The 21,863-nt window shown below is 40.7% G+C and overlaps 1 protein-coding gene across 2 annotated transcripts in view; it reads left to right on the plus strand.

Annotated features, from left to right (window-relative positions):
• The window catches only part of PRKAR1B (protein kinase cAMP-dependent type I regulatory subunit beta), a 129,164-nt gene that overhangs the window by 99,266 nt on the left and 8,035 nt on the right, over positions 1 to 21,863 (plus strand). For both annotated transcript variants that reach the window (XM_038419272.2, XM_043494108.1), the window contains one exon: positions 277 to 398. In XM_038419272.2, the coding sequence (XP_038275200.1) occupies positions 277 to 398 (122 nt within the window). The remainder of the gene's footprint in view (positions 1 to 276; positions 399 to 21,863) is intronic.

Here is a 21,863-nt window from a genome sequence, read left to right on the forward strand (position 1 = left end):
TGGAATCAAGGAGATATAACTGTCTGTTGCTACCTAACTTTTAAAATTATTCACTTTATCTTGGGCATCAAAAATCACACAGATAGTAAATACTTTCATGTTTCCTGAACAGAGATTCAGGCAGAAGGCACCGATGAAATAAAAGTGAACTGTCCACAATTTCATTATCTTCTAATATTTATTTTTAAATAGAACCAGAAGTATCAGGTTAGATGTGACTCCTGTGTCAAAGCTGGACACTTTCACAATAAAGCTGTGTCATCTTTAATATTTTAGAATCATTGGACAAATGGGAGCGCCTTACAGTGGCGGATGCACTAGAACCTGTCCAGTTTGAAGATGGAGAAAAAATTGTTGTTCAGGGAGAGCCAGGGGATGACTTTTTCATCATCACAGAAGTAAGTGTGACTTTCTTTTAGAATTTCCCCATGTGTGGTTATGTTCAAGCTATTGTAATGGAAAAAGTTGGCCACATTTAATCTCAGTTCATCCATTGTAAATCTGGAATAACTCCACTGAAGTCAGTAGAGTTACTTCAGAATCAACTGAGCTCAGAATCTTTACCCTTGGCTTCTAAGGGGAAGTGTGGCAGAGGTGGAGCTGCTACGTAAGAATCTGAGAATACTGATCTGTAATGTTCTGAATACTGTATGTGGCATGGTCAGTAAGGTAGAGATACTGTATAGCTGTTCTGGGTTATTAGATTTTCTGTGTAAATGTATTGATCTAGCTGAAGAGGGGGATGCTGGCAAAACAAGCAAGAAGGCAACACAATGGCTCAAGATAATTGTGATGGGTGGCTAATGTTTCCCAGGCTAATGTGGGGTGACTGAAGTGCTGAAGGGGATAATTAACCTGATAGGCCACACCTGAGGGAGGGATTAGGCTGACAGGCAATCTCTGAGGATAAAGCCCAGCTGAGCAGGAGCAGGCAGGGCTGGTATAAGGCCAGGAAAAGAGGACAGAAGGGGCTGTACTGTGGGTTTAGAGAGGGAAAGGAAGAAACCCCGGGGGAGAGTAGAAGCCCTGAGATCCAGGCCCTGAAGAAAGCGTTTACCCAGGAGGGTGGTGGAGTGGAAACTTGATAGAGGTGGAGTAGGAAAAGGCTTGGGGTATCCACAGCAAGGTTTGGGACAGTGCAGACCTTGGCCACTGACTCAGGGGTCCTGGAGCTGGAACCTGGAGTAGAGGGAGGGCACAGGTTCCCCTACCAGACACAGGGGAAGTGGTATAGCTTTGGATTGAAGGGCTGCTGGGAGTTTGAGACCTGAGAAGGAGAAAACTATCGTGACCTGGCCAGAGAGCCAAGCTATGAAGAGGGAGCAGCTGAGTCACAAAGAGAAAGCACAGCACTCCTGGTGCGCAAGAGGGGCTGCAGCACGAACAAGAGAGAGATCAAGGCAGCAGACCGGGTGGAGTTATTCCCCAGACACAGCCACCCCAGCAATGAGTGAACCCTGTGACAATAAGCATCCTCCTAACAAATGCTTGGGGGGCAATTCCAAGACACTGGCTATTAGTGGTGAAGATGGCTTCCAGGCTCCAGCCCAAAATTCCCCAGCTGTTTTGCCAAGGTTGGGACCATAGTGATCAAAAGGACACTGAACAGTGAAAAGGACTCTCTCTGGAGAGAAAGGGAGTGGAAGCTGAGTGTCTGCTGTCCTGAGAGACATGGAATACAGACATTGGTCTTGTGGGAGTGGCTATAGCAGTTGGGGCCTTCCCCAGCCCTGGGCTTATGCGTCAGGGAAAGATAGACATGTGTATAGACTATCCGTTGTTTTAAAATCTGTTTTCTCTGAAATGCTTTTGTTCCAAATAAACAGTATTTTTGCTTTAAGAAGGTGCTCCAAGAAGGAACAGAACTGCAGGTACTGAACCAAACTTGGGCCTGCTGAGGTTATCACAGTCAACACCAGAGAATTGCAGCCCAAAATCTGGTCTGAGAGTGAGAGAATCATGGGGTTCCTCCTCACTTCCTGCCCACCCAAGAGAGGTGAAAGCTTGAGGTCTGGGGCGGAAGGGGCACTCAAAGAGACCAGGAGGGGTCAGAGGTGCAGTTAGCCCAGCAACTGTGACAGGTAGTAGGCCCTCTGCTTTGCTTAAACCAAATCTGGGTGGCTGAGTTGCTTTCTCACTTGCTCTCACACAGGCAGTCAGACCAGTCAGGCAGCTGAGACATCCTCTGGGAGGTCATCTGACACTTCCCTTTCAGCTCCATCCTCTCCCTTCTGCCTCACAAGCAAGCAGACGTCGATGGGTATTTTACACACACACACAAATATAATGTGGCTTGGAGCAAGAAGATAATGTAAAAATGACTAAAAAATACAAAAACATCTTTAGTATCTGACCATATTCTTACAGTATTAGGAGCCCTCACTCCATATATCCACATCAAAGAGTTTTGGCTGCATAGTTTCTATTGACAGGTTTCAGAGTAGCAGCCGTGTTAGTTTGTATTCACAAAAAGAAAAGGAGTACTTGTGGCACCTTGGAGACTAACAAATTTATTTGAGCATAAGCTTCCGTGAGCGAAAACATAGTTTCTATTGCTATCTCAGGGATTGTACATATACAAAGGTATAGACCATACCCATTAAACCCCACTCTAGAATCATGAGGAGCCTGCAAAGAAGCATCTCAGAATTTTGTGAATGCAGCCAGAGCTCCCATGGTAGCCAGCATGTGGCCAACAGTGCATATAGTGTGTATAAAATGCCTTTTTTTCCTTCCTTTTTGTGTGGGTGCTGAAGCACTGAAGAAACTTTGGACCTGGCTTCCCCACTTTTGATGCCCACAAAATTTTGAATGCAAGTCATTTCATCTGCATATCAGGTAGTTAAAATGTCTAAATGACATTAATTGTGCCCACAAAAAGGGAGGACAGATTTTAAAAATCCAGCCCATAATATATTTGTAGTTAGTAAAACAGCTTCTATGTAAGCAGCATTTAGAAAATATAGCTTCTTTGTCAAATAACTCAGTGTACATTTCTACAAGTTTTCTAAAAATTTTGTGGCTCCATGGAGCAGCAAAAGGCTACAGTATTAAGTTTTCTTAGCCATCAAAACCAGTGTGGAAAATTGGCAGCCTGCTTAAGAGTTACCAAAGGTCTTTATTTTCCTCCTCTTAATGGAACAGCTGCGAAGACTTCAATGGGTAGCAAAGCACTAGCACTGCATACTCATGTACTATCTGTTCTTCTGTCCCTCCAGCCATTCATCCATTCACTCCTAGAATTTCATCTACATATTTCTCACTTTGGAAGCTGCCTGTGTTTTTCTGCCTTAAAGAATCAAACCCCCTTACCAGTTATTTTATATACAAGTTACACTTGTGCCTGCTTGTGCTGCTGTAGTTCTGGGTTTGTAGTTTGAACCTCATTTCACAGAGGTTTATGGCTCAGATATAAAACTTTTTTCAGGAGATGTGAGCAGAGCCATCAGGAATAAATTATTTTGCAAACTTTGGTTGAAAGTGGTTTGGCTGGATTGCAGTCCAAAAAATATTAGCTCCTTTCATATTCTGTTTTTATTTATGGCCTTACATCCAGAAATACTCTACAAACATTACCGAGTTATTTGCATGCTATTCATTTCACGTGCAACTGAAATGCAGTCACTTTTGGGGTGTGATATGGCAGTTGTTTAATAGTACACCATGACACTATGCAGAAGCAATTTTTGACTGAATTTTTATTACATATTATAATAACGCAAAGTGAAAATGAGTCAACAATGTGATGCAGTTACAAAAAAGGTTAATATAATTCTGGGGCATTTTATTAAGAGTATTGTATATAATACAGTGGAGATGATTGTCCCACTCTACTCGGCAGCGATAGGGCCTCAGCTGTGCCCAGTTCTGGGCACCACATTTTAGGATCCATGTGGACAAACTAGAGAGTCCATTGAAGACAAATGAAAAGGATAAAAGATTTAGAAAACTTGACCTATGGGGAAATGTAAAAACAACTGGGCGTGTTTAGTCTTGAGAAAAGAAGGCGGGGACCAGATAATCTTCAAATATGTAAAGGACTGTTTTAAAGAGGATGTGGATCGATTGTTCTTCATGTCCACTGAAGGTAGGACAAGAAGTGATGGGCCTAATCTGCAGCAAGTGAGATTTAGGTTAGATATTAGGAAAAACTTTCTAACTATAAGGGTAATTAAGCTCTGGAATAGGCTTCCAAGGGAGATTATGAAATCCCCATCATTGGAGGTTTTTAAAAAAAGGTTGGATAAACACCTGTCATGGACGTCTTGGTTTACTTGGTCCTGCCTTGGCACAGGGACAGAACTTGATAATGACTCAAGGTCCCTTCCAGCCCTACATTTCTATGATTATTATGTACAATAGGTGTTTACTTAGAAAAGGCAATGGCCCAGCTTCTGAAGCTTTGAAACAATCACAGGGACTTCTGGGATTGATGTCCCAAAGGGTGTCTCCAAGCTTATGTAGTTTTGTAGCTCCACCGTGTAAGGTTCCCTAGGAGTGTCAGGCCTACCACAGATTTTAAACAGTTGGCATCATAGTTTTTGTTAACCTGCTATATAAACCACCCATGTTTGGTTAACCTTCAGAGTTGCTTTCCTCTATAACATTATAACATATTACTTTGAGGTGCTAACATTCCAACCATGTTGGTTCTTCACAGGAACATTCCTGGTACATGGGGTAGCACCCAGTGGTGGATTAAAGATTTTGCCGCCCCTAGGCCCTGAAATAATTGCTCTCCCCCCCCGCCCCCCGCCCCTGCTCACCTCCGCTCCACCTCCGCCTCCTCCCCTGAGCGCACTGCTGGGTCCTGCTTCTCCCTGCTCCCTGCCAGTGCTTGTGCGCGAAACAGCTTTGCGAAGGAGGGGGGGAGAGGGGGGAACGTGGCGCGATCAGGAGAGGAGGCGGGGCCGGGGTGGGGATTTGGGGAAGGGGTGGAGTTGGGGAGGGGCCAGGGGCGGGGGGCACGAACCGGCAGCAGGGAAAGCGGCCTCTGGCTGCTATTATAAATTTGCCACCCCTGCAAATTTGCTGGCCTAGGCCTTCTTGGCCTAGACGTTAATACGCCGCTGGTAGCACCTGACATGATTTGTCCAAAGAAATGTATACATTAAGGAGCGCTCAAATGGTAACTTGAATTTTTGATTTGGCAAGTTAGTATGTTATGCCTCTTAAACTTGACTTTCAAACTGTTTTCTGATGCTTTTGGTTTGGCAATCATCTGTGTTGATTTTTGTGGCCAGTCGTAATTATATGTTTATTTAGCTGTGAGTTTGCAGCCCTGTTTTGATTCCAGGAAATAATAATGTTCTGTAAACTATTGTATAGTGTCTGCCTGATACAATACCAACTGCTCAAGATGAAGATATTATTGAGTTGGTTGGATTTTCATTTGTTGTAATAACCTATTTGCAGCACCTAGATATGGTATCTATGACAAATAAATGAATAAAACCCCAATAGATTATTTTGTGACACTATACATAGTATTAGTTACAAAACAATTCAAATGTCTTGTGGTTCAGTGCAGCTATAACTTTGTATTTCAAATATACAAATACCCATACATGCAATTATTGAAAATACATGCTTTTGTGCTTTTTTATTTAATCTAATATCTATGGCAACTTTCCTCCAAGGATCTCCACACACTTTAAAAGATTGATTAAACCTCACAACAACACTACGAAGTAGATAACCCTTATTCCCATGTTACAGATGGGTAACCTGAGTCACAGAGAGGTTAAGGACAGTGTCCATTAATTGAGAGTGCCTCCATTTTTTCCTGAATTGCTGAGTATCCACCGCTCCCACTGACTTCAGCTGGAGTTATCGGTCCTCAGCACCTCTGCAAATGTCTCGGACTGCATGCCAAAAAAAGGGTAGTAACTAAATTAGTGCCCACTTGTGAAAAACTGGGCCTAAATGCTTTGGGTCAAAGTGAGTCAGTGGCTAAGGAAAGACCAGAACTCAGGATTCCTTTCTCCCACTCTACTTACATGGCCCCATCCTGTCGACGTACAGCACTTCAGTTTTCTAACTCCTTCTGGCCTTTTCTCTGTTTCTGAAGGGGCAAGGTATGTGGTGCCCTCCAAAACCATGCATGTGTGCAAATTTGCTAATAATTAACTGTCTGGCCTTCCTCCTATAATCAAAACTTTCACACTCCAGGATGATCAGAAAAGCAACCACAAAGTAAACCATGAATAATTTTCTGCTGGCAGTGTACAGTGGTGGAGTCCATCTTTCTCTTAACAGGCACATTGAGTATTTTTGCCATCTGGAATAATCTCCACTGCCTTGCATTTGTTCACTTATCCTGCTAGTACCTTATCACTCTTGCCACACAGTCCTTTGGCTTATTTTATTACTTACATTGTCAGTGTTCAAGCTGCAGTTAAGGAAAGTTTTCCTTATTATGCATTACAGTATTTAGCATTCCTAAGCACATGTTCAAGGCCCATTTGAAATCAAAATCAAGCACTTTTAAGTGCTTTCATGAACAGGGATGGCCTATGCAGGCATTTAAGTGCTTTCCAGAATGATAGTCATGATTATTAAAGAGATTTATTAAAAAAATACATATCTACACTAGCACATTATGTCATACACCAGATAAAGATGAGCATAGGGTGCCGATTTCTTCCCTGAGTTATATCTGTGCAGCACTGCTGACTCCAGCAGGATTGCACTGATGGGAAAGAGGGCAGAATGTTGCTCCAGAAGTGAGAAAGACTCTAGTTTTACTGTCTGCACTAATAATTTTTAGCTTCCCTTGAGATCTATGGAAGAAGAGGGCCACAAAAGTGCTAAGCATCGTCATCCATATTTTACAGAAGAGGAAACAATAATTTATAATCCGGTACGCCCCAGAGGCTTCAACTAGTCGGGACTCTGTTATGTTAGGCCCTGTCCCAAGGAGGGGTTCACATGACTTCGGTGTGTCTACACAAACATTTAGTTTGTGGCCAGCTGCACTAGTGTGCTGCACAATGAGTCTCTGTGTGGACCCTGCTGACATGCTCTAACAGTTCCTTTGTGCACTTTGATCTATCCTGCCTTGAAATAGGCGTAGATCAAACATATATTGAGGAACTGTTCATGTACTTCAGCGGGCTCCACCCAGACACTCTTGTGCGGCAGGCTAGTGCAGGAGAGGTTCACATCCCAGCTTGCTGCGAACTAAATGTTCGTGTAGACAAGCCCTTACTTGCACAAAGTCAATGTCACAACCATGATAAAAACCCTGGTCCATATCTAATACATCTATCCTCATTGTCTGCCAGATGAGTAGTGTAGCCCCTCTCTTTCCCCATTCCATTATATGCAAAACTGAGGTAATGATACTATTAACAAAAAAAAACCTTACTCATTTAAGATGTCCATAGTCACATGCACTGGAGGTAGGAAAGTATCATTAGCCCCATTTTGCAGACACAGAGCTTGTATGTATACTTGTGTCTGTCTGTCTGTCTATCTATCTTTCTCTCTCTAGTGGTAAATATATCCTCAGGATTCCAGGACAATTAAGGTTTTCTTCCACCCTAAATTTTCATAAACACCCATATGATGTCTTCCTGCATTAGCATGGGCTCCTCATTTTTCATGTAACTCTACAATCAGCAGCAGACACCATCAAGACTTGTCTCAATTTAAATATCTAATGGCTAAGAAAATTGTTTTTCATATGTAAATTTTTTTACCTTCTGTACCATACTTCATAATTTAAAGATACAAGAAATCAGTAGTGACTTTATCCTTTAATAGCAATGAAATAACTATTGGCCCCAGATTTATTTACTACTATTTATTTACTAAGTTAAAACTGTTTGTAAAAAAAATCAAAACGGCAGGCTCTGTATTTTCAGACATTTACAGATCTTGTTTTCCACTACGCTTTTCACACAACAAACTCAGGCTTTCTCAGCCTAGACAGATGTGGAATGTATCTGTTGGATTCCAAGGTCATGGAATTATCCCATATGAGATTCCTGGCACAGAGGTGCTTAAACTGCAAAACTTTAAGCACCATGCAGCAATTGTTACCATAAAAGAATTATATTTTGGCAAGTGTAACTCATAACAGATGTACAGTTTCTAACAAATAAATTTGCACTTGTATCATAAACTACCCAACACTAGGAAGGCTTTATTCATTTTGACTTCATATAAAGCAAGTCTTTTTAACTACCATTTTAAAGGAGGAGCCTGCTAAGTTAAAACTCCAGTAAAAAAATGTAAATCTAAATAAAATGTCATTCAAATGGGGCCTGATTCAGCTCCCACTGAGTTCAATTAGTGCGTTGCCATTAACTTCAGTGGGAGCGGGATCAGGGCCATGATATTGAGGGAGAGGACTGTTATAGTTGTCTGCTATTCAGGCCACTGGAAAAGTTAACAGACAAGAGTAGTGAGAGAGGAAGTAGTTTTCATATGCTGTTCTGTACATTCAGCCCAAAACTTGGCTCAGTGGTGCAATACCTAAAAGAAAGTAAGTTTTTCTGATTCAGAAAATGCTAGGGTCCACAGCTGCGAAGTACTATGCTGCATCTTTCAGCTCCCGCCATTCCCTATATCAGATTCTTTGGATCCATTTATCGTTACTAAGCGCCACATATGTTATGTCATGGAACTGCCCTGCGTATGCTCAGAATGTCCTCTGATTTCAATTGCTATTGAGAGCTTATCATGTCTGGTTGGTAACTGAGCTGCTGCCATATGCCTGTGGCAGTCCTTAAAGCTTGGAAAGGCTTAAGGAACGTATACATACCCACAGAAAAAGATGCATTAGGAGAAGATAGTGAAAGGTTTAGGGTGATGCCAAATTACAGTCATGTAGGACAACTTACTGGAGCTCTTTGCATGGGCTTTCTTCTATCTCCCAACCCTGCTAAGTGCTCTTAGGCCAGGAAATAAAACTATGTGCATTATGCAGCTTGACATACGATAAAGTTCAAGGAAAACTGGAGAATATGATATTACATGTAATAAGGAGCAGTTTCTGGATGGTAGTTTTAAAATCCTATATAAGTGTCATCCATTTAATAATAGTAGCTTTTGATAAGTAAAAGAGAGATGGTATGATACTGACCTCCTTTGTAAGGCCTCTGAGATCTACTATTGTTATTAATTATTATTATCATCATCTTACTGCTAAGAAAAGGAGATGATGTCAGGTCTTCTGGGTTCGAGTCTCAGCTCTGCCAGTAATTCACAGTTTGGACAAATTTTAACATCCCCGTGTCTCTATCCCTATTTTATAAATCAGTGAACAATAAATCTTACAGCACTTTACAAAGGTGGGTGAAAGATGCTCTTTAAGTACCAAGTGTTATTATTACTATGAAAACCAGATGAGAAATTGCATAATTGCAAGGTGGGTCCTAAACAAAGAATGAACAGAAATGATTTGTCTACTGTGTAAAGGCTTTTGAAAATGAATGCATACAGCAGTATGCTTCAGTGGGAGAACTGATATGACAGAACTGATATGTAGAACTGTGCTTGGACAATTGTCTTGGAGCACAACTATAATTATCATGGGGACCATTCCTATTGATTTGGATATTTCAATCAGGGCCACGGTTTGATACTTCTGTCTGGGCAGGGGCATGTTGTGAACAATCATGACCTCTGAAAAGTGTTTGAGATTAGAACTCTGTAGTTCTAAAAGCGCTGTTTCTGAACACAGCTGTAACACTCTTTGTGCCTAGACTCCATATGGTTGCAAACCATGTTCAAACCATGGTTAGATTGAACAAGGTTTGCACCTTGGTTAAAAACACTAACATGGAGGGACCCTATATAGTAGGAGTTAAGGGGGACTCAGCACCTTGCAGGATTAGGCCTTTTTGTGGTAAATGTAGGCTTGTGTATTATTGCAAAACAGGCTTTTGAAGATTTATGGTGTAAAAGCTGTTTAACAAAAAAGAAAAAGAAAAATAATGGTCCAATTGTTTCCTGCTTTAAATTGTTACACTTTGACACTATAACCTGAAAGAGACCCCTTTGGCACATACCCCTACAACAAGCAGGAGAACTACAAAGTAAACCTCTTCCGTAGGGTTAATGAAGTCACTGCCTTAGGCACACTCCGCTATCACACATGATAATCTTTTAAAAATACAACGGTGATTAATTATTAATTAGAAAGATGAATGTGGTCTAGAAAAGGAGTTTCAAAGGCTACACTCAGAACTGCTCAGTGTCACCAGGATTTGGTTGATAGTGAGTATGTTTGTCAAGGGCTGCGGAGTACAGCAACTTCTACTACACCTAAAACAATAAATGAAAGAAAACAAAATAACAATAAGTGCCTGAATTTCCTGGGCTGTAGCTGGTTTACCAACAAAAGAATTATTTTTACCAGAGTCCTTGCAACAAGGGTTGATTCTGTTTCCATCTGGTGTCTCCAGTTGAGCTTAAATATTACCGCTCACATGGGCTCCAGTTCAGCATTCCATCCCTTCTGTGTTTGTACAGTGGGGTTCTGGTCTGTGACTAGCTCTCCTAAGCACTATGATAATACGAATAATAATTCAGGACAGTACCTAAGCATGTGCCTAATTTTAAGCATGTGCTTAAGTCCCTTTGAGGTCAAGCTCTTAACATTTAGGCATGTGCTTAATTGCTGTCCTAAATAGGGATGTGATTAAGTACATGCTGCAATGCTTTGGTGAATTCAACAATCCAATCCAGCAAAATATGGGCCCGATCCAGCTGTTGGTGATGTCAGTGGGAATCTTTCCATTGAATTCAGTGAGCATTGGATCAGGCCCTATAGTTGTAACCTGGAGTGTGCATTCTGGCTCTGTGGGAGGCTGAACTCTTCTAAAGAATGGAGGCACAAAATAGGTTATAAAATAACCCACCTAGCTCTCTGAACCATAACCCTGTGGAAAAAGCCTATGCAAACAAGCTTTGCTATCTTAATTCTCAAGATGTTCACATCTGACTCATTATTACAGAAAATATTCCCAGCCAGTCTGGCCAGTGCATGGCATTTATGTCAAGTTTCTGGGCGCAATAACTTTCAAAAAACAAGACGTTATAACCTAAAACCACAGGTTTGAAATATTATATATAATACTTTTACCAACACATCCTATCTTAGCAACTTATCTGTCTTATATGGCTCCGTTATTGAACACATCACAATCTTCAGTGTATTTATCCTCACAACAATAGGGCAGTGTTGTTATCCCTCTTATACACAGGGGGGACTGAAGCTTAGGGAGACTAAGTGACTTGCCCAAGTTCACACAGGAAGACCATGGCAGAGCAGAAAATGGAATCCCATCTTCTGAACCCCAAGCTAGTGCCTTAACTGGTCCATCCTTCCTCTTCCACTTGAAGCTTTACATGTTCAAAAAGCTGCACACACATTTATCAGATTAATTTAATTGCAAATTAAGGTTTTCATAAATAGCTAATGTGAAGCAACAGGATTTGGGGGGGGGGGGGGTTGTTTTGTTTTTTTAAATGAGACCAACATTTTCAGTGTCAGGTACCTGAAGTTATGCATAGGTGGGCTATTTTTCAGAGATGCTGGCTCACAGCATCATCCACTGAGGTACTTTATACTTCAAAATTACTGGCTGCAATTTGAAACTTTTTATAAACTATTATTTTCCCAAATTTTTAAGATCCAGATCCTTGGCTACATCTGAGGAGTACAGAGTTCAAAGGGCCTTCACCTTGGCATTCCCTTGAACTTGGGGCCAGTTTTGGAATTTCTGATCCCTAGGTATAAATTAAAGCAGCCTCAGGGGTGCTGTAATTTAAGCTTCCAGTCAATGGTCCCAAAGGACAAAATGTATCAAGGAACTGGTGCAGAGGTGGGGCATCCTGATTGCTCCCACTTGCCTCTGATGACCTCCAGTGTGTGTATAGGAGCCTTTAAGTTGCTTTTGTGTCACTGAAGGACACCCTGTGGGTTATGCCTGCTTTATGATCAGATTCCATCAGTAGTGCAGCACAAAGCAGCTCTGGAAGATCTAGCCCCCAGATTCCTAAAAGTATTTTAAAAACCTAACCTTTTTGCACACTTTATGCACAGCACAACAAATTTGCATTGAATGGTCTTAATTCACATCTGGGATGACAGCATGTATAGAGCGTTCGGTCTCATTCAGCTGTAATTTAAACCATCTGATTCTGAAATCCCTTAAAATTGAGATTTATACTGGAAATACTGACACACCCTTGATGATAATGGCCCGGCCAATTGCCAGTATAGGACACACTGAAAACTAGGAGGAAAGTTGGTACTGAGATGTAAATCCAGCGTTAATTGTTGCCTAGTAACATGCAATATGTACAATTCCATTTTCAAAAAGATCAAGAATGTTGGGTGTTTTTAAGATTCTTTCCTCGATGTACAACGTTTCCCAGGATCGTATGTTTAGTTAGAACATATTCTTTTTTCTTTCTGGGTACGGTTTGGGCCTGATTCTGCTACCTTTACTCCTCTCATGTTTTACCTTACTCAAGTCAAGATGCCTCATTGAAACCCTCCCAGTAAAATATTGCTTAGTATGAGTAAGACTGGCAGAATCAGGCTGGATGTCTCTGCAGGTTTTCAGGAGGTTGCCAGGATATGTGTTAAGGCTTTTGGGGATTGGAGCATTTGCTAACACACCATTACAAACTATTTACTCAATACGGTCAAGAGCATTGTGGCTCTGAATCTACACTACAGGTGCCCACAATCCCAGCAGTGCAAACTCTGTGTTTATCGCACCTGAGTATTGTCTCCTGTAAACATGTAAACGGTATTTGCCATATATCTGTATAAACAGCATTCAAACTGATGGGAAGGGGCATTGTGGGATTTCCCAGACTCTGGAGGAATTCATCCATCTCACTAGATACTAAAAACCATGCCTTGCAGGGGGTAGCTTTTAGCCCTGGCTCATAAAGATACTGTTGAGATGGCTATGGATTTTGCAAGATTTTGCCTGCCCCTTAGAGCAGGACAAGTGGCTTCATAGTGTAGATTTCCATAGGATTTGCAGAATGTACACAGCTTTCTCTGTAAGAAAAGGCAACTCTGCGGGGGAGGGGATGTATTTTACTGTATTCCAGAATTGCAAAATTTTGTTTTTGAATGCAAACTGAAGGTATTGTAAATCTCCTAGAGAAGCATATCACCAAACCCCACGAGGAGTATTTTATTCCATTCCCACTGCAAATTATTCAACGTTTTGTTTGTTGCTTAGAAGCTCTTGCCCTAGCTGGTGGCAGCTGCTAGCCCAGTTCTGGTCACAGCATTAGTTATGAGACTTTAATTATGATGTCTGTCTCAGACTTTTGCTTGGTCTGGTTACTTCAATATCTACAGAATGTTTTCACGAAGTAGCAGATGGTGGTAGGAGTAACTGGGCCATAAAACAACATTAACAGCTAAAAATGATTTTCACCAGAAAGGAGTTTGGGAGTCAGGGGAGGGGAATTTATCACTTTTTTTTTTGTTTTCTCTCTTTTGCATTCAATATTGCCCATTGTGTAGGTGGTGGTATTCTATGCTGTCGGCTCCCGAGACACGATAATTGTTAAAGTCAGTCACAAATATGAACAGTTGATGAATAACCCATTATAGAGTCACTTTTATGTTGATTCAGTGGACATTTCCTGGCTTCAGAGAGAGAAAAGATAATGGCAAGCTTTGTAGAAAGACAGAATCTTTAAAATGCAATATTTTTTTTCTTTGTGACTTTTATTGCCTTGTACACTGCCTTGTCTGAAGGAGGAAAACAGTGCATTGTTGGCAATTATCCATAGCGCTTGGCACAAACAGCCCTTAAAATCTGGCATCAGGATGAGTATTAATTCTGTTGTTTTCCCACAGAAGCTATAAAATAGTCAAGGCCAAGTATCTTTAAGATCATTCCTTAAAAATTCACACTGGACCTACCTTTACAGTTCGCCTACTGAAACAGGTAATTTTTCTGCCACCACGATAGAGGGTATATATAAAAAAAGCAACTAAAATGTTAAAACTAGGTAGAGGTAAAAAGCATATAGGCCCAGATCCTGAGCTGTGATGGAGCCACTCAGCATCATATGCCAACAGGATCTAGGCTCGTGATCTCCATACTGGTCTCAATTGGCAGCTGGTATAACGTAGTACAGCCTTAGGGCTGACCCAGCACACAGCGGCCTAGAATCAGAACGTACAAAGGTCACATTTGCATCTTCCTATCTGCACTGCTCTATATGCTTTTTGCCTGTAGGTGAAGACCTGAGCAGCAATATTGTGCAGATACGCATTTATCAGACACCTGTCTACTGTACCCTGATCTTGTTTACAGTGGTGTAAATCGCAGTAACATTTCTGAAGTCAGAAGATATAGGCCCTCTTTCAGAAAGCATTTCCACTGGCTATAAACTTACCCTATTGTAAAGAGTGAGAAATGCTTGGCAAGGAAGATCACCTATTGAGCAAGGACTTCTTGATTTATATTTTCACCTAAGTATTTCAGGGGTCTCTGTATACTCTCTATATCCTTTCTGATTGACAGAGAATATTCTGTTCCTTTTGGCAATGCGTCAGGTTTGCCGGTCTCTCTCACACAACAGTTCTCATCCTGTTCTCACTGAAGTTAATAGCAAAATTGGTTGGCTACAATGAGAGCATGATTGGACTCAGTACAGGTTTAATGCCGACTTTCTCACCATTGCAGAGCAAGCCTGTCTCTGAGTCCGTGATGGGGGAGGGACAAAATGATGTAAAAGGTCTTTCTATCTCAAATCTACTATGATTTTAAATAGAAAAAGATCAAGACAAAGGCATTTCCTGGTGATTAATGACTGACTGGGTGTAGTCGTGTCTGGGCCTTAACCCTGATCTCTTCTATATCCCTAGGAAATGCCCTGTGGCTCAGTTGTTTTTGCTGTTTTAAGCTACTCTCAGTGTATGATTGATTGTCATTTTTAAAGCACCTTCATAGTTGTGGCTATTTTGGTGCCTGTGTGAAACAGCTTTTGTTCCTCACTCTCTTGAGCATGCGGATGTTATTCCTAAATTTATATAAATGGTACCCACTTGCTGATGGGATCTTAGAAACACATATAATTTTATGCATGTGTGATATTGCTGGCATAGTTGGAGAACTAATGTCTAGAACATGTGCCAGTCAGATATCATAGTTTGTTTTCTAGTGTCCTGTCTAGCTTGTAATATGTAATAATGTTGCTGAGAATTTTGTGTAAGAATATTGTGCATTAATGTTACCAAGCTTATAGAAGTTTAGTACAATTGTATTAACAATATAAAGGCCCCTTCTGAACCACTGTTCTGTCAAGACAAGTATATGGGAAGCACAGTGCTTCCATTATTACTGTAATGCCATCTTTCGAGTTCATTCAATGACAGGGGAATTTTTAGGGCTTAATCCTGCTAGGTGCTGAGTGTCTTCAAATCCCTTTGAAATCAGTGGGATTTGAAGGCACTCTGAGCTTCTCAGGGTCAGGACCATAATTAGCAAAGCTGCCTGTGTACATACAGCATAAAATAGCTGGACAGTTTTTAAAATGTTGTTAGTAGAGGCTACTGTTACTGTGCAGCTGCCTTTTCTGTATATTGAGAACCGTAATCTACAGTCAGTCCTAACATGCCAAGAGAAGAATTCAGTTCATGGACATACCTCAAAAAGGGTTTTTTTTTATGCAGGCATGGGGCCTGATTCTATAGCCCTTATTCACATAAGCAATCATTATAACAGTTAAGTAGTAAAGATGGTCATGAGAGTAATGGTTGTAGAACTGTACCAAAGACGATTGAAATTATAAATTTTTAATTTAAAAAGAGCTGAATTGATTTCAATTATTAAATTATTATTTTAAAAATAACGTTGAAGTTGTCTGAAACATTTGCTGATAGGTCGCTGTGGGTCTGCTGGACTCATCAGACCGTCAATGTTTCTAGTGTGTTTGTTGCCCTAGAAGAGGAACTACAGCTTCTGAACTTCCTTAATTTGAACTAGTGACGGGGCGATTTATACTGTAAATTAATTTTGTGGATGATCAAGTAAGGGGGCAGAGGTGATTAAATAAAACCTCTATGGATACTGCATCATAAATGTTTTGTTCATTTCAGGCCCAAACCAACTTCCATTGAAACCACTGACTGCTGTGATTTGAATGGAGCTGTTATTTGGCACATGTGCAGTAGTTTTCTGATATTACTCCGTAGCGTACTAGTAAATATTCAGTAGCTTGTAATAGCTTAGCAAATATTTAATTGTACTGCTGTAATGAGGTCTCATGTTTCTGAGGACTGGGGAGAAGCTTACCTTCTGAATGTGTGAATTATGGAGTGAGTGGATTAGCAAACTGTGAAAGAGCAAGGGGCTGCTGTGCATGGTTAGCAGTTGATAGTGCAATGGTTTAACAGCAGTAGCAGAGGGAGAGACTACGACTACATTTACACTACAGCACTTACAGCAGCGCAGCTGTACCAATGCAGCTCCGCTATAGCACTTGTGCGAGAGGCGGTAGCTATGTTGGCAGGAGAAACTCCCCCACTAACATAGTGCTGTCCACATCAGCACTTAGGTTGGTGCAATTTATGTTGCCCAGGAGTGTGGATTATTCACACCCCCTGAGCAACGTAAGTTATACCCAAGTAACCTGTAGTGTAGACAAGGTCCATCTCTTGTATGTGCAGGCCACATACTCTTTTCTAATACATGATGCAGAGGGAAGAAAAATGCGTCAGAAAAGCCTTCAAAACTGGGAAGTGGGAGCAACTCCAGGGTGGAAGAGACCCCAATTGTTTAAATATAGATTTACAAGATGAGACTCGGCTAGTTTCTCTAGTTTGTGTGTTTGATCTTTTCCCATTATTACTTCCATGAAAAAAAGATACAGTCAAGCATAAAAAGGGACTCAGGGAGAATTGCACAAGCCAGATAGGAATGTTCAGCATTGTACCCCTGACTGTAAGGGCTCAGCTACACATAAACCATGTACCTCTCACTATATTGGTATAGTTAAAGCAATACAACCCCGCTAGTGCAGACTCAGATATACTGGTATAAAGGTGCTTATGCTGGCATAGTTTATTCCCATAAGGAAAGGGGAATAAGCTATACTGGTATACAGCAACTTTATGGTGATGTAACTGCATCCATCCTAGGGCTTGCACCAATTTAACTATTTCAGCTGAAAATCATGCCCTTAACTGAAATAGTTAAATTGGTACAAAAACTGTACATACAACAGGCCTGAGCTTTGTCGCTTTTGTGGTCTGTGGTCTGCTCTCTGACAGTACTTGTTAGTAATCAGTAAGTGGAAGTGTGTTCCACAGGGGGGCTCCTAAATTCACAAGAGATGACTCTCCCATTCAGAAGCTCCTTTCATGGATCAGTCCTTCAGTGTTAGTTAGGTGAAGGGAAGTGAAATAGACAGAACATAAAAAAGTTAATTAAAAAAAACATACAAAGCAAAATGCAGTACTCGATTTTATACCCATTTCCAGATGACTGACCACAGTAGTGTTCAATGCAGCTGATACTATGCTAGCATTTTGCCTAAAGCCTTTACCACACTTCCTTGCACTGATAAAATAAATTGTATAAAAAGAGCAGACTGAATTCATACAATTTACAGGACACTATTTATAATGAGCCTGGGAGTTTTACCCAGAAGAAGCTGGATTGGGCATATGTACATACAGAACCTAAATTCAAAGGCAAGCAATAAGATACTGTGATTTATTTTCCTGTTAAAGGACCCAGTGGTGCAATGCCCATCTCACATGAATGAAGGTATAAAGAAGGATTTTCAGGATCTGGCTCAAAGTGATGGGAACTTGACCTCTTTACACAGGGCTCGTCCTGTAATAGATTAGTAGTTTCCAAAGTTTGGCCAAGTTCAGTATATTTCCATCTCTAACTCCAAGTACATGATATTTCCCATCTAATACTCTTTCATCAAACTGCAAAAAGTCGGAAGATAGACAAATATTTTAATGACTCATTTTAAATTACAGTATGCCTCCAATTGCTACTAATTCATCTAATAATATTTAGTCACCCATGGCTATAATTTATACATGATTCGGTTTTTATTATTTGAAAAGCCCAGCCCCACATCTCCTTTTTCACCTATCATCCCAAATAAAATTATATATTGTAGCTCACAGCCTACCCTATTATAACAGTAACATCTCAGCAACATAGATCTGTGGCTGTCCTGCCTCATGAGCCTTCAGATGCTCTCTGCACAGTCAGTAATCCCATCTTCATGGAGAACATGTAGGGGGCTGCCAAACCCACTCCAGCAGATTAGCCTCCATGGGATGGTTCTGCAGCGGCTTCACATCCTAGTGAGGAGTCACTTCACCACCTTCCTTAACATCTGCCTAGTATGGCCAGGCTGCCTGAGCCAGCTGCTGGGCTCAGTATTTGTTCTGATTGGTCAAATCCTGAGATCTTTTCCCAGTTTTTACTTTGGTAAACTCCAGGTGATTTCAATGAGTAAGTAGTGAGCATGAAGTTCACAAACTTAAAGCCCTCTGCATTGATAAAGCCATGCATTGGAGCTATTAGACTTTGATGAACTGGTAGAGAGGCAGGGAAGGGGGCCTGCTTTACTGAGGGATCTCCATGTCCACCCTGTGTAGGCTGGCAAGCAAAGTGGTGATGGGGCAAACATTGTGTGGTTGAAGCCCACTTTTATGCAAAGGCATTGGCCCTAACATTCAGTGCAGGAGCATGAATGGGCGGCATAGCAGTTTTTCTAGAGAGGCAACTTTACCGCCTGGTGTTGGTTTGCGGGGAGTGTGGTAGATTTCAGCTGCTACACTTCCCCAACATGAAATCTGAAGAACTAAGTTTTACGAAGGTAAAGTGAAATTCACCCTAGTAAAGACTGAGTCAGGAGCCAGGATTACAAGAATATCAGAATGGCCATACTGGGTCAGACCAATGCCCATCTAGCCCAGTATCCTGTCTTCTGACACTGGCCAATGCCAGGTGCTTCTGAGGGGATGCTCAGAACAGGCAATTATTGAATGATCCTTCCCCAGTTACCCATGCTCAGCTTCTGGCAAACAGAGGCTAGGGACATTGAGAGCATGGTGTTGCATCTCTGCCCATCCTGGCTAACAGCTACTGATGGACCCACCCTCCATGATTTAGTTGGTTTTTTTTTAACCCTATTATAGTTTTGGCCTTTACAAAATCCCGAGTTCCACAGGTTGACTGTGTGTTGTGTGAAGAAGTACTTCCTTTTGTTTGTTTTAAACCTGCTACCTATTAATTTAATTGGGTGACCCCTGATTCTTGTGTTATGAGAAGGAGTTAACAATACTATCTTATTCACTTTCTCCACAGCAGTCACAATTGTATAGACTTCTATCATATCCCCTTTTAGTCATCTCTTTTCCAAGCTGAAAAGTCTATCTTTTTCATATCTCCTGATATAGAAGCTATTCCATACCCTTAATCATTTTTGTTGCCCTTCTCTGTTCCCTTTTCCAATTGTAATATATCTTTTTTGAGATGGGGTGACCATAACTGCATGCAATATTCCAGGCATGGGCATAGCATGGATTTATATATTGGCCTTATGATATTTTCTGTCTTATTATCTATCCCTTTCCTAATGGTTCCTAACATTCTGTTGGCTTTTTTGACTGCTGCTGCACATTGAGCGGATGTTATCCACAATGACTCCAAGATCTCTTTCTTGAGTGGTAACAGCTAATTTAGAACTCATCATTTTGTATGTGTAGCTGAGATTACGTTTTCCATTATGCTTTACTTTGCATTTATCAAAGTAGAGAATTTCATCTGCTATTTTGTTGCCTAGTCACCCAGTTTTGTGAAATCCCTCTGTAACTCTTCACAGTCTGCTTTGGATTTGAGTAATTTTGTATTATCTGCAAATTTTGCCACCTTACTGTTTACCCCTTTTTCCAGATCATTTATGAATATGTTGAACAGCACTGGGGGACACCACTATTTACCTCTCTCCATTCTGAAAATTGACCATTTATTCCATCCCTTTGTTTTCTATTTTTTAACCGGTTACTTATCCATGAAAGGATCTTCCTTCTTATCCCATGACTGCATACTTTGCTTAAAAGCCTTTGGTGAGGATCCTTGTCAAAGGCTTTCTGAAAATCTAAGTACACTATATCCAGTGGAGCACACTGGTCCACATATTTGTTGACCCCCTCAAAGAAATCTAATAGATTGGTGAGGAATGATTTCCCTTTACAAAATCTATGTTGACTCTTCCCCAACAAATTGTATTCATCTATGTGTCTGATAATTCTGTTCTTTATTATAGTTTCAACCTATTTGCCTGATACTGAAGTTAGTCTTACCAGACTGTAATTGCTAGGATTGCCTCTGGAGCCTTTTTAAAAAATTGGTTCACATTAGCTTTCCTCCTGTCATCTGGTACAGAAGCTGATTTAAATGATAGATTACATATCACAGATAGTAGTTCTGCAATTTCATATTTGAATTCCTTCAGAACTCTCTGGTGAATATCATCTGGTCCTGGTGACTTATTAGTGTTTAATTTATCAATTTGTTCCAAAACCTTCTCTACTGACATCTCAATCTGGGACACTTCCTCAGATTTCAGAGTAGCAGCCGTGTTAGTCTGTATTCGCAAAAAGAAAAGGAGTACTTGTGGCACCTTAGAGACTAACAAATTTATTAGAGCATAAGCTTTCATGAGCTACAGCTCACTTCATCGGATGCAGTGAGCTGTAGCTCACGAAAGCTTATGCTCTAATAAATTTGTTAGTCTCTAAGGTGCCACAAGTACTCCTTTTCTTTTTTCCTCAGATTTGTCACCTAAAAAGAATAGCTCAGGTGTGGGAATCTTCCTCACATCCTCTGTATTGAAGACCAATGCAAAGAATTCTTTAGCTTCTCTGCTCTTAAGCAATGGCCTTATCTTCCTTAAGTGCTCCTTTAGCACCTTGATTGTCCAATGGCCCATTGACTGTTTGACTGACTTCCTCCTTCTGTTGTACTTAAACTAACAGCAATTTTTTTTTATGAATCTTTGGCTAGTAGTTTTTCAAATTACTTTTGTCCTGCCTAATTATACTTTACACTGCATTTGTCAGAGTTTATGCTCCTCCAAAAACCGGAACACATTTTAAATAGCCATAAAGCATTTTAAACTACCCCAAAATTGCAAACTTTATTACTGTTCATTAATTTCTCTTCTTTCCTACCTTTATTTTTACGGGTTGTAACATACCAGTTTGTCTTGCATTGTTCATTACATTGATCATACCTCAGGACTAACATATCTGTAAAGTAAAAACTTTAATGCCAGTGATTTTTAGTAAAGATTCTCCTGTCATTAATGGGCCTGATCCAAATTCCACTGAGGTCGACAAAAGAATTCCTATTGATATCATTAGACTTTGGATCGGGCCAAATATGAACAGAATATCAGAATATAAAGATTCTCCCACTATTAATGAGTCTGATCCTCAGCCTGATCCTACAGATGAGTCATTTTGTTCTTATCAACGGTCCTACTGAAACCAGAGGGACCAATCTTGTGAGTAAAGTGACTCAGATGTGTAAGAATGTGAAGGATGAGGCCCTATCAATGCTACTGGGGTGCCTTGATCCCAGATGAACAATATGTGTGGTTAACTTTCTGGGATGTCTAACCCACCTATATGGTCAGACAGTAAAACATCTATCAAAAACTCATTACTTTGGAGAGGAGGAAAACTCATGGATTATAAAATTTAATTTACCTTTTACATCTTAAATTATGGTTCCATATCTAAGTTATAAATTTTTGCAAAGCAAATTGCTGGTGCGTCTGAAAGGCATTCATAAATATTTCTTACTGCTGCCACAGAACTGTTA

This window comes from Dermochelys coriacea, chromosome 10 (assembly GCF_009764565.3).
Source record: "Dermochelys coriacea isolate rDerCor1 chromosome 10, rDerCor1.pri.v4, whole genome shotgun sequence".
Lineage (NCBI taxonomy): Eukaryota > Metazoa > Chordata > Testudines > Dermochelyidae > Dermochelys > Dermochelys coriacea.